The 14,795-nt window shown below is 42.9% G+C and overlaps 1 protein-coding gene across 1 annotated transcript in view; it reads left to right on the top strand.

Annotated features, from left to right (window-relative positions):
- The window catches only part of LYPD6 (LY6/PLAUR domain containing 6), a 99,744-nt gene that overhangs the window by 59,022 nt on the left and 25,927 nt on the right, over nucleotides 1-14,795 (top strand). The window contains exons 2-3 of the mRNA XM_073634206.1: nucleotides 7,140-7,250; nucleotides 14,531-14,698. Coding sequence (XP_073490307.1) covers nucleotides 14,581-14,698 — 118 coding nt within the window. The 5' untranslated portion in view covers nucleotides 7,140-7,250; nucleotides 14,531-14,580. The remainder of the gene's footprint in view (nucleotides 1-7,139; nucleotides 7,251-14,530; nucleotides 14,699-14,795) is intronic.

Here is a 14,795-nt window from a genome sequence, read left to right as displayed (position 1 = left end):
AGTGATCCCCAAGTGCCCTGCGAGGGGAATTTCATGAGCCACTTTTAGCAGCTGTCCCCTAAATTGACTGGGTACAACCAGCTGCCTGCTACCTAGGTCAGCCTCATTCCCCTCTGCAGGGATATTTTCTCTGTACAGTTTACCTTTGTCCCAATAGACCTTTTGTTTGTCATTCTCTGCAGGGGGGCGATCAGCTAGACTCCTGAGCTGTGCTAGTGTTTGGTCTGTCTGCAGTGCTGTTTCAAAGGCGGAACAACAGGTCCCAGCCAGCAGTCCTGTGGCAAACATGGACAGCTGCTGAGGCTCAACAGAGGTGGAGTCCACTGGGTCAGAACAGGGAGAGGGCCCAGAGACCTCCTCCTGCTGTTCTGCGACCAGGGCCTGCACCTCGGCTGCCTTTGCAGCACTGCGAGTGACCACCAGTACTGGCAATGCATTATCATCATCATTATCATCATCATTATCATCATCATCATTATCATCATCATCATTATCCTCATCATCATTATCATCACATTTAACCTTTATCAGTTCAGCATCATTGGAACATACATCAGTTACCTTCACTAGCAAGGGGGCCTCCTCTCCTGTCTCTGAAGAAGGAGGACCTTGCACTTCCACTCCACCCTCCCCCTCCCTCTGTCCATCTACAGGTTGCCCAGATATTACCCCAACATCGGTAAACAGTACCTTGGGAGGTCCAGAGAGATCCGTGGGAGCATCTGGGGTGCTTTTAGCAGGGGCATAGTATGAAACAAGGGTACCTAAATCAGAACCCAACAACACCGCAGTGGGGATCTCCTCCGAGACACCCACCTCTCTCATCCCACTCCCGGCACCCCAATCAATAAAAACATAGGCACGGGGTACACAGGAACGGGTCCCCCCAACTCCGGTGAGGGTAAGGAACTTCTCTGGGATGATGTCTGTTTCTTCTATAACCTCTGGTCTGACCAATGTGACTTCGGCTCCGGTGTCACGAAAGCCTGTTACAGTCCGGTGGCCTACGATGACTGGCTGCAAGTTGGCATTGGTTCCGGGAGGTTTCCCACTGACGAGCAGCACAGCGGAAGGGTTGCTAGCCGGATGGCCAGGTGATGTCGTCTTCTTCTGCTCAGGGCACTGCGCCCTGAGATGTCCGGCTCCCCCACAGTTGTAGCATTTGCGTTTGTCAGTTAGGAAGGCCTTGGCTCCAGGAGTTGCAGGTTCCGGCTGCTGAGGAACTTGTTTGGTAAGCAAAGGAGGGGTTGCCGTGTGCGATTTCCCTCCTTTCCAGCCATTCAGAGGAGCCTTGCGATGGTCAGATACCCGAGAGTGGATATAGGTATCTGCCAGTTCTGCTGCTGCTTTGACAGAGGCTGGCTTTCGCTCCAGCACAAACTGTCTGACGTCTGTAGGACAGATGTGCAAAAGTTGATCTGCAATCATAAGATCTTCCAGGGATTCAAAAGAATCGGCTTCCAAGCCTTTAGTCCACTGCCGGAATGTGGTACGTAAGCGACCTACCACATCCATGTATGAGTCCCCAGGCCCCTTTTGCAAGGACCTAAAACGCTTCCGGTACACTTCCGGGGTTAGCTGAAACTTTTGGATGATTGCAGCTTTTAGGGCCGCATAATCGTCGCACTGTTCTTCTGACAGTTCGACATAAGCATCCAGGGCCTTGCCTCGTAGCCCTGGCGTCAGGTACCGGGCCCATTGTGCTGGGGGCAGATGGTACTGACGGCAAGTTTTTTCAAACGACAGTAGATACACGTCAATGTCACTGTCCTTTTCCATAACTGGAAATTTGGCTGCCGGGATCACTGGCAGAGAGGCATCCCTGTGCTCTAGGGATCCGAGGTTCTGAGCCTGTCGCTGCTGCTGGAGCCTAGCCATCTCCAATTCGTGCCGACGATCAGCCTCCCTCTCAGCCTGGCGTTCCTCTCGCTCAGCCCTGCGTTCCTCTCTCTCAGCCTGGCGTTCCAGAAACTGCAGGTACACCACAGGATCCGTCTCCCTGAGGTTTTGTAGAGTTTCTTGCATTTGAAGAGAGTCTATGATGTTTTCAGGCAATCTGATGCTGGCCTGCTCTTGTGGTGGCTTGGAGGTAACCATCCGCGGTATTCCAGTGTCAGTCTCTGCTTGCCCATCTGGTGAGGCTGCCTCTGAACCACTGGGCTCTGGAGTAGCGGAAACCCTTTCTGGTCCAGTTTCCCCCAGGTTCTGGTCTGCACGGATATCAAACTCCTGTAAGGCATGTATCAAGCCTTCACGATTTTTGCCACCGACATCAATTCCTCTTTCTGCGCACTCAGCAGTCAGTTCATTCTTGCTCATCTTTTTATATGCTGATAACCCAGACATGTTGCAAGCAGAAAGGATAGAACAGAAAGAAGAAATAGGAAGAAGGTGTAGGAAGGAGCTGTTGCTGTATGTCTCTCTTGAAAAAATAAAAATAAAAAAAAATATGCACCAGCTTGTCTCTAAGGACTGTTTCCACAAAGGTTACAATCCTTCAGTGCAGAGCTAATTCCTAACAATGCACTGAATGCTCTTAATGCGAAACTATCCCGCTACGCTGCCAGCCAATATGTGACGAACGCGGGTGTCAGATCCCTGCCCTCCTCGCTAACTCGCGACAAAGGACCGGCCAACCTCACACCACGCTGTCACTTACGTAACAATGCCACTCTCAGCTGCGCCCAGCACAAAGATTTTCCAGCTTGCGGGACCACAATCTAGGTGCGAGCAGCCTGAGAGTGATTGTCACTGGGCTAATTACACAATTAACCCTTTAACTGCCACCACCCCCGTTTACAAGACCGAGCCGGGGGAGACTCGTAATTTTGCAATACCAATTATAATTTGAGAATAAGCGTCTGCCACACACACTGTCACCACAGACAGGTCTGCTCAGAGTCTTACTCTACAACAGTAGCGTCCTTCAAGAGGCAGGTTCGTTTATAGCTTGCATTAGGAGCTTTAGAGACAAGGTTAACACTTTTCAACATAAGGGTTTATTATGAAAAGGTCAAAGTTGATGCAAATAAAATATTTACAGAAAAAAGATGTTTCAAAAGATAAAGACAATATACAGCCACAAAGCAATAAGGTAGAATTGGGAAGAGAGAATACTTGCAATTAATGTCCGAGGGTTGATCAGAGTTCAATCGATGAGCTAGGTAATCGGTTCTCGACTTGGCAGATGTTTCTTCTTGGATGGTAAAAGGAGAACTCACCATTGTCTTGGCATCTCCTCTTTTCTGTCAAATCAAAGGGGGTGTTGACAGCGACCAGTAACCAATCATCTGGCCAGCTGGTTTTAGGGGTTGGTTGCTGGGAGGTGTCTACACTCATTACCACGTCCCAGGTGACTTTGTAATACATACTCATATATCTGCATCTGTAGTGTTTACAGACTCCAAATATCCATATTCTTATTCAACTTGAGATTTCCTTCAAAACAAGTCTAAACATGCTATGTCTATAACGTATAGCCTGCTTTGGAGGAATAAGTGGTCCCAGGGGTTTCCCATATGACCTGACATAGGGGTGTCTGGACTTGAAACGTTCCCTATTATCTGAGGAAGCTAAATATGTCCAGATTATGGCTGTGCGATTACTAAGTCAGGAGTTATGAAACATGATGAAATTTCATACTTATTCCACTGAGGTGTATTCAGACATTTTTACGACCGAGGCCTGTTAGGTCTCTGAATGGGGAGGGTGACAGTTTTACGACAGGCCTGAACTGTTTTCTCTGTTGAGATAACCTTTTCTGTTGAACTTAAAAAGCTTTGAATTCCTAAGGTGGGAAAGACGGAGTTCAGAGTTCTCTGTGAGGTTACATGGTTAGCAAAAACTGTCATGGCTACTTCCACACAAGATGGCAGCTAGCTACAGCTTGTCATGTCCCGTACTTGATATCGTTACACTGCACACTTCCTATAATTTGAGGTTGTCTATGTAAATTGCATTATAAGTCATCATGGCTGGTTCCCTTTAACATAAACTTTCGATAAGTTCACAGTACATGTCTTTATATACGTAGATCTATACAGCATATCTAAAAAATAGATAATTCTTGAGAAAAAAAGGAACAAAGGCATTTGGATCCAAAATTGAAATAGTTCTTCCAAGCTGTGAACTTTGGCCTAGTCATACAGAAGACATCTAGTGGACGGTCGCAGGTTATGGAAGCGCTCACAGTCTATTGATTGCCTTGAGACAAACTCATCAGCATTTTTCTGGAGGAGAGATACATTCCCGCTGACTGCGCTCTTGGCAACAGCGACTGACGTCTGACCAGAGGACTTTGTGCTACACATTGTCATTATGGAGCTTTTCTCGGGGTGGTTAATCCCATAACTAACAAAGTGATGTTTGTTTTACAACCAAACCCGCAGAGTCAGCTTGTAGTTTGATATTAGGAACACAATACTTTTTAATTAACTTGACTTTGATGTTGTAGAACAGCCATTAGTATTAAGACAACTGACCTGTCATCCACCTGAGGGGCTTCCGCTCAATGATTCTGTAGGTGAGGTGGCTCCTGGATCAAAGTGGCAGTCATTACCCTCTTTTGGAATCCAAGGAAAATTGTGGCCGAATGAGTACTGACCTCTGGAGCAACTGTATCCTCGCTAGTTAGGAGCTGCAGCAGCCCATTTGTAGCTGGCAGAGATTTTTGCCAAAGGTTTATGAACACGGGTGTATGATTTTACATAGGATCTTGCTGGCCTCTTGCTCATGCTTTCCTGAGGACAGCGTATAGTGCAGATTGGCCCTATTGGTTGCTAGGACGCCACTAAGTGTCCTTTGTTGTTAGGACACAGGCAGCTCTGGAAGAGCCACCTAGCACCTTTTGTTGCTAGGAAGCAGGCAACTTCTCAAGAAAGCTGTTACTAGGACGCAGGTGACTCTTGTACTCCAATAGAATACATTTTGCGCTACATGGTTAACTTCTAACATCGCTGAATAGTATATCTTTGTTAATATACTTTTTGATTATATGGTTTGATAGCAAGCTGTACTCAAAACTCGGTAACGACATTTTTGTCTATATTTGGTGCAGCATGTCCTAGAATCCTGAGGTTTCCCAGACTGTGATATCAATCTTGTTAATATTATCTATAATCGTTCTGGGAATCTCCAGGGCTTGAGCATATCTACTTTACTTCATTTCGTTTTCTCTTTTTGTATTATTATGTGTTTATTTAGGATGTGACCATCAATGTGACCAGCTGTTATGTCGGATTGAATATTAATAAAACCCTTTGTAAAAGACAATATTTGGGCTGTAGACTGTATGTTATTGTTAGCACAAATGTTTCCATGTATATGTGAATTATCCCAATACACTTCTCCGCTAAATGCAGGTTTTGGGCATTTTTTTATTATTGTCCTGAATGCCACTCTAGACTATGCATCTAAATTCCACAATGTGCAGGGACAGATCTGCAGCAATAGAGCTGCATTGAGAAGAATTAGAAGATGTGTCTGTACCTGGTTATCATGCAGGCTTAGTGCACTGTATATTTGTGTGTAAGAAGCCTTAAAGTGTTACTAAACCCACAACAGTAAGACCCCTTTCACACTGAAGGCACTTTTCAGCCATTTTAGCACTAAAAATAGCACCTGTAAAGTGCCTCTCAAGCGCTTATTAAGCCTCCCCAGTGTGAAAGCCTGAGTGCTTTCACACTGGGGCGGTGCACTTGGAGGACCTTCTTTGGGGCGGTGCGTGAGCGGTGTATACAGCGCCCCTAAACCGTCCCTGCCATTGAAATCAATGGGCAGCGCTGCTGAAGCGCCTGCAAAATGCTTTGGCAGCGGTGCTTTAGGGTTAAAAGCGTCCCGCTCCCACCCACACAGTGCCAGTAAATCGCTTTACCGTTAACGCGGGCCGCGCCCCCAATGTAAAAGTGCTCTTAAAGTGGTGTTCCACCCAAAAAGAAAAAAAAAAAAAAGCATGAATGTGCCTAAAAAAAAATAAAAAAATTGGAAAATTTTTTTTTTTACTCACCTCTAAATGGCTGTTGCTAGGGGGTCCCTCGTAGTCTGCCTCCTTCGGTGCCTGGGCTGGTGACATCACTTCCCCTCGGCACAGGAAGGGCTCAGCTCTCCCCCTCCCTCTTGTCAATCATCTGGGACACATTACAGGTCCCAGATGACTAAGCGGCCAATCATGGCGTGCGGCGCCACTCGCGCATGCACAGTGGGTGCCCGGATGTGAAGCCACAGCCGGGCGCCCACAGTTGCAATGCTGGCGCCGCCGAAAGGAGGGGGAAACGAGCGAGGCTTCTATCCCCTGCATCGCTGGACCCTGGGACAGGTAAGTGTCTGATTATTAAAAGTCAGCAACTGCAGCATTTGTAGCTGCTGACTTTAAAATTTTTTTTTTTAATGGGATCAAAAGGCCGTTTGATCCTCTCTTCTCTGATCCTCCCCTTCTTCCACAGTCCCCAATCCATCTCCTGATAGTATAGAGCCTTGGGGGCAAGCTGTACACGCTCACTATGTGTGTATTTCTAGAGAGTTTTTTTTTTTTTTACTTGGAAGGGTGCATGTGATCAGCACAGGGCCAATCAGAGCTGTCCAGACAGAGGGTCAGGGGTCATGCAGCCTCATAGGACAATCAGGGGAGAATGAAAAACTCCTCCTACAAGCTTTAACCAGACACTGATAGAAGTCACAAGACTGCTATATACTGCTGATGAGAAAAGGTGTTTAGCAGTTTATATTTACTAAAACTATTGCATTTCCGTGTTCTGTGGGAGACCAGATATAGTGAATGCAGGGTTCTGGGTTTAGTAACACTTTAATGTAATTCTAAAAGGCCTTTTCAATCTATTTAAATATTCCATTACAATAATACTTGGTAATTTTGCCATGAAGGTCCTTGTTCAGAAAATGCCATGCAGCATCTGGAGTGCACATAAAAAGGAAGTGGCTGCAAATAGGCTGCAAGTGACCAGCGGCACTGAGATGCAACAAAGAATAAAAACAAATGTGAAAACAGTATTTTATAATTGAAATTGTTTATGGTATACTGTCTTTAGCAAACCAAATCTCATTCAGTTAGGGTCTACATTTATATTTAAGCTACTTAATCGATGGGTAAAAAGATGAAAAAGTTAAAAGACCTGTTTGTATTTCAGGCTATGGATGGACATGCAGCTCTGGGGTATAACATTGATGGTTTCCTACCTAACGGATTAAGACCCAAATACTTCTTTCCATATGGTGGGGGAATATTCCGTTCACTAACTGTAAGTAATGCTCAGTTCTGTTCTTGTACTGTGTTATCTGTAATTCAGTTTTTATCGATCCCTTCCTAATCCCAGGACTTTTATTCGATATGTAAGCAATATGTGGCTCTGCAGAATCAAAAACCTTCCCGTACTTCTAGATGTGTCTCGGCATCCTTCATCCTCTAAATATACAAAGGGTCAAATTGCCTACAAGCCTAAAGAGAAACCATAAGTCTCCGTACACACCTAGGTGATTTGAATCGCCGCGATTCCGCCTGCAATTCCAGAATCGCGGCAAACCACGGGACGCGTGTGCGATCCCATTATTTCTTAATGGCACCCCAAACACGGTGCAATTTTGCCACGCTTGCCAGGCGACAAAAGTCGCTATAATCGCGGAAAAAATCACAACGCCAAACGCTCCTGGCTCTGTGCCAAGATTTGGTACGTGAGCTTCTTTGGAGAGGAGGGAGGGAGGCCCGTTCAAATGAATGGCGCCGCTCTAAAAAGGCTCCACAAAAAAAACTTTAACCGCTTAAGGACCAGCCGACACAGTTGTATTGCAGCAGGTTGGCCCCCCTGGGTGAATCGTCGTCATTGTACATCGGCCGCTTTAAATGGAATAGGAGGTCCGCGGCGCCACGCCAGAGCTGATGCATGTCTGCCGGCCACCCGCGATCGCTCCACAGAGAGACAGAACGGGGATCTGCCAATGTAAACAGACAGAGCTCCGCTCTCTCAGGGAAGGAGAGAGAGATCTGTTGTTCCTAGTGATTAGGAACAGCAGTCTCTCTGTACTACCAGGCAGCCCATCCCCCCCATACAGTTAGAAACACCTCCCTAGGGAACACACTTAACCCCTTGATCTCCCCCTAGTGTTAACTCCTTCCCTGCCACTGACACTTATACAGTAATCAGCAGCTATTTTTAGCTCTCATCGCTGTAGGAATGTCAATGGTCCCAATAAAGTTTTAAAAGTGTCCGATCTGTCTGCCGCAATGTCGCAGTCCCGCTAAAAATAGCTGATCGCCACCATTAAATAAAAATTTATAATAAAAAATGCCATAAAAATGTCCACTATTTTGTAGACGTTATATTTTTTGCGAAAACCAATCAATATACACTTATTGCGATTTTTTTTTTTTTTTTTTACCAAAAATATGTAGAATAATACATATTGGCCTAAACTGATGAAAAAATGTGTTTTTTAACATTTTATTTTGGATATGTGCAAAAAGCTATATATATATATAATTTTTTTTTTTCAAAATTGACGCTCTTTTTTTGTTTAAAGCGCAAACAATAACAACCACAGAGGTGATCAAATACCCCCAAAAGAAAGCTCTATTTGAGGGAAAAAAAGGACTTCAATTTTGTTTGGATACAACGTCGTACGACTGCGCAATTGTCAGTTAAAGCGGCGCAGTGCTGTATCCCAAAAAAATGGCCTAGTCATTTAGGGGGCAAATCCTTCCGGTCCTTAAGTGGTTAAAAAAATGCTGTGCAGCAGCTGTCGCTGCGCCCCGCTCAGGTGTGAATGGAGCCTAAGGAATCCGTAAGAATCTGAATATCCACCCCTAGGCTGTTACAGTACCTTGTTGGAATTGGTGTGTGTGCTGTTATTTCGTTGTATTCTCTCCATGTCATAGCAGAAATGTTAGTTGAGCGGTAGGCTGTGGACGTTGACTTATCTCCTACCTGAGTTCCAAACAGCTGGACAAGAATAAAACTGTCATTTAACCACATCTGTTTTGTTTTTTTTCATGTATTCCTGTCTGATCTCACTCCTGTTTATATAAAGATTTGTTAAGTGTTGCCAGCACTGAGTTCAGACAGGAGATAGGACAGCCCTGTAGTTTGACACTTCTGCTCTGACAGGGAGAGAACACAAGTAAATAATAAATAATTACCAACAGACTGCATTATTATAGCAGTTCAGTAGTGGAGATTCAGAGCATTACAAATGGCCGTTGTCAATGAGTTCTTTTCAATTACTGAATGCTCCTTATGGTATACTCTGTCTTCAATGTAAAAAGCATACAATACAACAGTTTGGCAACTTGGTGACTTGGCAGAATCCACAGGCAGTGTCAACTCACCAAGAAAACGCAGAAATGAAATCAAATGTCATTTTTCCAACAGGGATATATTTTTGGGGTATTACATATAGGTGAAAAAACATTTTGCTCAAAAGCCTCCTAAATCTAAAAACCCTACGTTTTTTTTTTTTTTTTTTTTTTTTTTTTTAGCAGGGATAAAACCAAAGCTAATAGGAGAACATGGGGTAATTGGGAGTGACTAACTAGGAATAAAACTAAAACAAACCAAGAGGGGGTACAGCGGAACATACCAAATACAATACAGGAATAAAATAAATAGACTGCAGTGGCAGCACTGGGCGAGCCTCGTCCATATGTACGAATCATACATTTCACAACCAACATTTCTGATTTGCCGTTTCATCAAGATCTGGATGAATGATCAAGTGCATATGTAAAAAAACATGTAAATCAGTTTCATGTAGCAATAAAAAAAAACTATTATAATATAATTAGAAGAAATAAACTACAAAGGGAAAGGAAAGTGGCAGCCAATCAAGTTCTTCCAATCTTTCCTTTTTTTTTTTTTTTTTTTTTAGGCTTCATGTAAACACGGGACGTTTTACAACCTCTCCTAAACGATTTAACTTGACAGATGGTAACCAACGTTTAAAAACGTCCGTTTTGCCACATTTACATCCCACGTTTGCATTTTAGAAGTGTTTTTTTTTTATTTTTTATGTTTTTTGTTTTTTTTTATTAAATAGTCAAAAATGAAAAACGCCTGTAAACGAACCGGGGCTAAATGTGAGTTACCGCGTTTACACACGTTTACAAGCCGTTACAGGCATTTAGCATTTGAAATGCCTCTAAACATCCGTCCGGAACGCATTTTTTTTGCGTTCCAAAAAATGCTTCTAAACTCAACTGCCTAGAAACGGCTATAAATGACCCTGTGTACATGTACTGATAAGATAACATAGAGGAGGGTTCAGGGGCAGCTGAAAAAAACGCCCAACTGGTCCTAAATGTCCGTTTACCAGCAGCAGTGTACTGGATGAATGATCAAGTGCATATTTAAAAAAACGTATAAATCAGTTTTCCATGTAGCAATAAAAAAACAAAGTATAATAAAAAATTATTTTATAATAAAATATTATAATAAAAAAAATATATTTTTTTTTTAAAAGGTGTCTATTTTTGATTTTATAACATAGAAAAGGCAATACAGAGAAGACAACAAAAAAAGGGACTGTAAGTACAATCGCGAAAGGTGTGTTCTGTGAAGTACCTACATAGTACAGGCATTGTAAGAAGATTACAAGTCTCTAAAACAGAAAAACCCCAATAACACTTATTCATACCTACATACATCCAATTATAATATCATTTAGAAGAAATGAACTAAAAAGGGAAAGGAAAGTGGCAGCCAATCAAGTTCTTCCAATCCTTCCTTTTTTATTTCTTTACAGTGTAGCTCAGAATTAGAATTAGAATTTTGCTTTCCTGTAGAAAATGGAATTACATTTTAAACGTGACTTCTCCATGGTCACAAGTGTGTATTTGTTTTACCTTGAAAGAATAAATGGCTACATCCTGTGTTTTGTTCACCAGTAATTTCCCCGTGTATTGTCTCCAATGGGATTAATAACTTCGGTGTTATTGGTCATGACACCGAAGGATTATTGTTATTAAGGCAGTTCCTTTTTAAATAAATAAACAAAACCAGTTTATGGGATTTTCTGTTTTTTCAGGACTTTTTAGGTGGATTTCATTTGGAACAACATCCTGTAAATCGGTGCCAAGTATAACACGCGTGCCGGCTGTTGCTCAGAGATTAAATGTTGTTTCATTAGTGTTGTACATCAATAATGTGCTTGTTCTGTCAATGGTCCTTTTTAAGTGTTTTGTGTAAATCATTAAACCGTAAAAAATAAATCTATTCTGGTAAGCCCCACCAGATTTTACAACATGGGTTTATTTAACCCTATTGTGACCAGAGGTCATCAATGCCCAAACCAGATTTAGCAGAATCAGTTAACTTGATAGTAATTTTATGACCAATGCTATTATCAAAATCATTTTTACATTTTTATTGAGGATATATAAAGCTTTTTTTATTCTTTATTTATAGTTTATTTTATACAGATAGGAATGTGTTAGCAAAGGTCAATGGTATAGACCAGTCTTTCTCAACCAGGGTTCCGTGGAACTCTAGAGTTCCTCCAGAGGTTGTGAGGTTTTCCTTGAGAAATTAGCAATTTCTGCTTCTCGGAACTTCCCACTGACACCAATGGTCCTTTTAGGTTCTTCCTAATGACCACAAATGTAAAGAGCTTTCTTTCCACTGACCATTACACTAATGCACCATGAGCTGTAGATATAAGAATTATTAGTACTGGTTCCCTGAGACCCGAAAGCTATTTCAAGGGTTCTTCCATGTTTAAAAAGGTTGAGAACGGCTGGTATAGATGTAGGACATTCAATAGATAGTCCAACAAAATACACACTATATTACCACAAGTATTGGGACACCTGCCTTTACACGCACATGAACTTTAATGGCATCCCAGTCTTAGTCCGTAGGGTTCAATATTGAGTTGGCCCACCCCTTGCAGCTATAAGAGCTTCAACTCTTCTGGGAAGGCTGTCCACAAGGTTTAGGAGTGTGTCTATGGGAATGTTTGACCATTCTTCCAGAAGCGCATTTGCAAGGTCAGGCACTGATGTTGGACAAGAAGGCCCTGCTCACAGTCTATGCTCTAATTCATCCCAAAGGTGTTCTATTGGGTTGAGGTCAGGGCTCTGTGCAGGCGAGTCAAGTTCCTCCAACCCAAACTTGCTCATCCATGTCTTTATGGACCTTGCTTTGTGCACTGGTCCAAATCATTTTGTGGAGGGGGGATTATGGTGCGGGGTTGTTTTTCAGGGGTTGGGTTTGGCCCCTTAGTTCCAGTGAGGGGAACTCTTAAGGCGCCAGCATACCAAGACATTTTGGAAAATTTCATACTCCCAACTTTGTGGGAACAGTTTGGGGATGGCCCCTTCCTGTTCCAACATGACTGCGCACCAGTGCACAAAGCAAGGTCTATAAAGACATGGATGAGCGAGTTTGGGGTGGAGGAACTTGACTGGCCTGCACGGAGTCCTGACCTCAACCCGATCGAACACCTTTGGGATGAATTAGAATGGAGGCTGCAACTCGTCCAACATCAGTGCCTGACCTCACAAATGCGCCTATGGGAGAATGGTCAAACATTCCCATAGACACACTCCTAAACCTTGTGGACAGCCTTCCCAGAAGAGTTGAAACTGTTATAGCTGCAAAGGGTGGGCCAACTCAATATTGAACCCAACGGACTAAGACTGGGATGCCATTAAAAGTCATGTGCATGTAAAGGCAGGTGTCCCAATACTTTTGGTAATATAGTGTATATCACAGGACCCGCAAACATGTTAATAATGAAGTTTCAACTATCTGGAATGGTACATATTTTCAAAAGAAGGACCGTGCATCCCATCTGAAGTTTTCATTAACCACATTACAAAACACAAAAGTAGCCCAAAGTAGGGGGCCGCCAAATAAAAAAAAAGTAATAAGAAAAAGAAAAGGCAGGAAAGAAGAAAAGGGTAGATGAAAAAAAGGGGGGGTGTATGGTTAGCAGACACACTCCTCCACTGTCATGACTGAGCCATATTCCCATGAACAAGTGAAAAGGAACCATATACAGTTTTTATATAAAAAATATGCTTAAATATTTACTTTGCGTTGCTTTTTTTGTTTTTGTTTTTAATACAGGTTGACAAATGAACAAAATTGTTATGAAAAAGTTTACATTTTATTATTATTATATACAGTGCCTTGCAAAAGTATTCACCCCCCTTGGCATTTTTCATGTTTTGTTGCCTCACAACCTGGAATTAACATGAATTGTTTAAGGATTTGCATCATTTAATTTACAGAACATGCCCACAACTTTGAAGATTTTTTTTTTATAATTGTGAAGCAAACAACAAATAGGACAAAATAACAGTCAATGTGCATAACTATTCACCCCCCTAAAGTCAATACTTTGTAGAGCCACTTTTTGTGGCTATCACAGCTCCAAGTCCCTTTGGATAAGTCTCTATGAGCTTGCCACATCTTACCACTGGGATTTTTGCCCATTCCTCCTTGCAAAACTGCTCCAGCTCCTTCAAGTTGGATAGTTTGCGCTTGTGAACAGCAATCTTTAAGTCTGACCACAGATTTTCTATTGGATTGAGGTCTGGGCTTTGACTAGGCCATTCCAACACATTTACATGTTTCCCCTTAAACCACTCAAGTGTTGCTTTAGCAGTGTTTTTGGGGTCATTGTCCTACTGGAAGGTGAACCTCCGTCCTAGCCTCAAATCACACACAGAGTGGTACAGGTTTTGCTCAAGAATATCCCTGTATTTAGCACCATCCATCTTTCCTTCAACTCTGACCAATTTCCCAGTCCTGACTGCTGAAAAACATCCCCACAGCATGATGCTGCCACCACCATGTTTCACAGTGGGGATGGTGTTCTTTGGGTGATGTGATGTGTTGGGTTTGCTCCAGACATAGCATTTTCTTTGATGGCCAAAAAGTTCAATTTTAGTCTCATCAGACCAGAGCACCTTCCTCCATACATTTTGGGAATCTCCCACATGCCTTTTTGCAAACTCAAAACGTGCCATTTTGTTTTTTGCTGAAAGTAATGACTTTCTTCTGGCCACTCTGCCATAAAGCCCAACTCTATGGAGCATACGGCTTATTGTCGTCCTATGTACAGATACTCCAGTCTCTGCTGTGGAACTCTGCATCTCCTCCAGGGTTACCTTAGGTCTCTGTGCTGCCTCTCTGATTAATGCCCTCCTTGCCCGGTCCGTGAGTTTTGGTGTGCGGCCGTCTCTTGGCAAGTTTGCTGTTGTGCCATGTTCTTTCCATTTGGTTATGATAGATTTGATGGAAATACCTGAGCTGTCATCTCAGACCTCCATTTGAAATGCTCGTTGCCTGGCTGTCTGGGGCTTCAGTACTTTTTTAGTCACTCATTTGATGAGTAGTGTGAGAGTGAAGCCAGAACTTCTGATCTGCATACTTGTTGTGGGTCAAGTACTGAAGCCACTATATCAGCCTGACAAGGGGATAGTACTTACCAAGAGTTAGTATTTTCCAAAGAAGATGCTTTAGTTGTGGCGCCGTAGTGTATGCTAATTCTAATAATATGTGCTTTATTTCCACCCCTCCAGGCATTAGGATGGGCTCACTGATGGCTGCATGAATTGGACCCTGTTCTGCGATGGAAAGGTGGCCAGTTCTGGCCTGGTTCCTGTTATTTACCCACATAGCTGATTGGCTAAGTACAGTTCAATCCCGGGAGTTCACAGTGCAGGATATTATCTATCTCTACCCATCAAGTAAGACATTCAATTATAATCAAGAGCACTGCTAGTCTTGGAGGGGAAGACACTTTGTAAAAGCTTTATTTTTTTATTATGAAGGTTTTTAGGATAT

This window comes from Aquarana catesbeiana, linkage group LG06 (assembly GCF_042186555.1).
Source record: "Aquarana catesbeiana isolate 2022-GZ linkage group LG06, ASM4218655v1, whole genome shotgun sequence".
Lineage (NCBI taxonomy): Eukaryota > Metazoa > Chordata > Amphibia > Anura > Ranidae > Aquarana > Aquarana catesbeiana.
The sequence above is the reverse complement of the archived record's forward strand: the minus strand, read 5'-3'. Positions and strand labels throughout refer to the sequence as shown.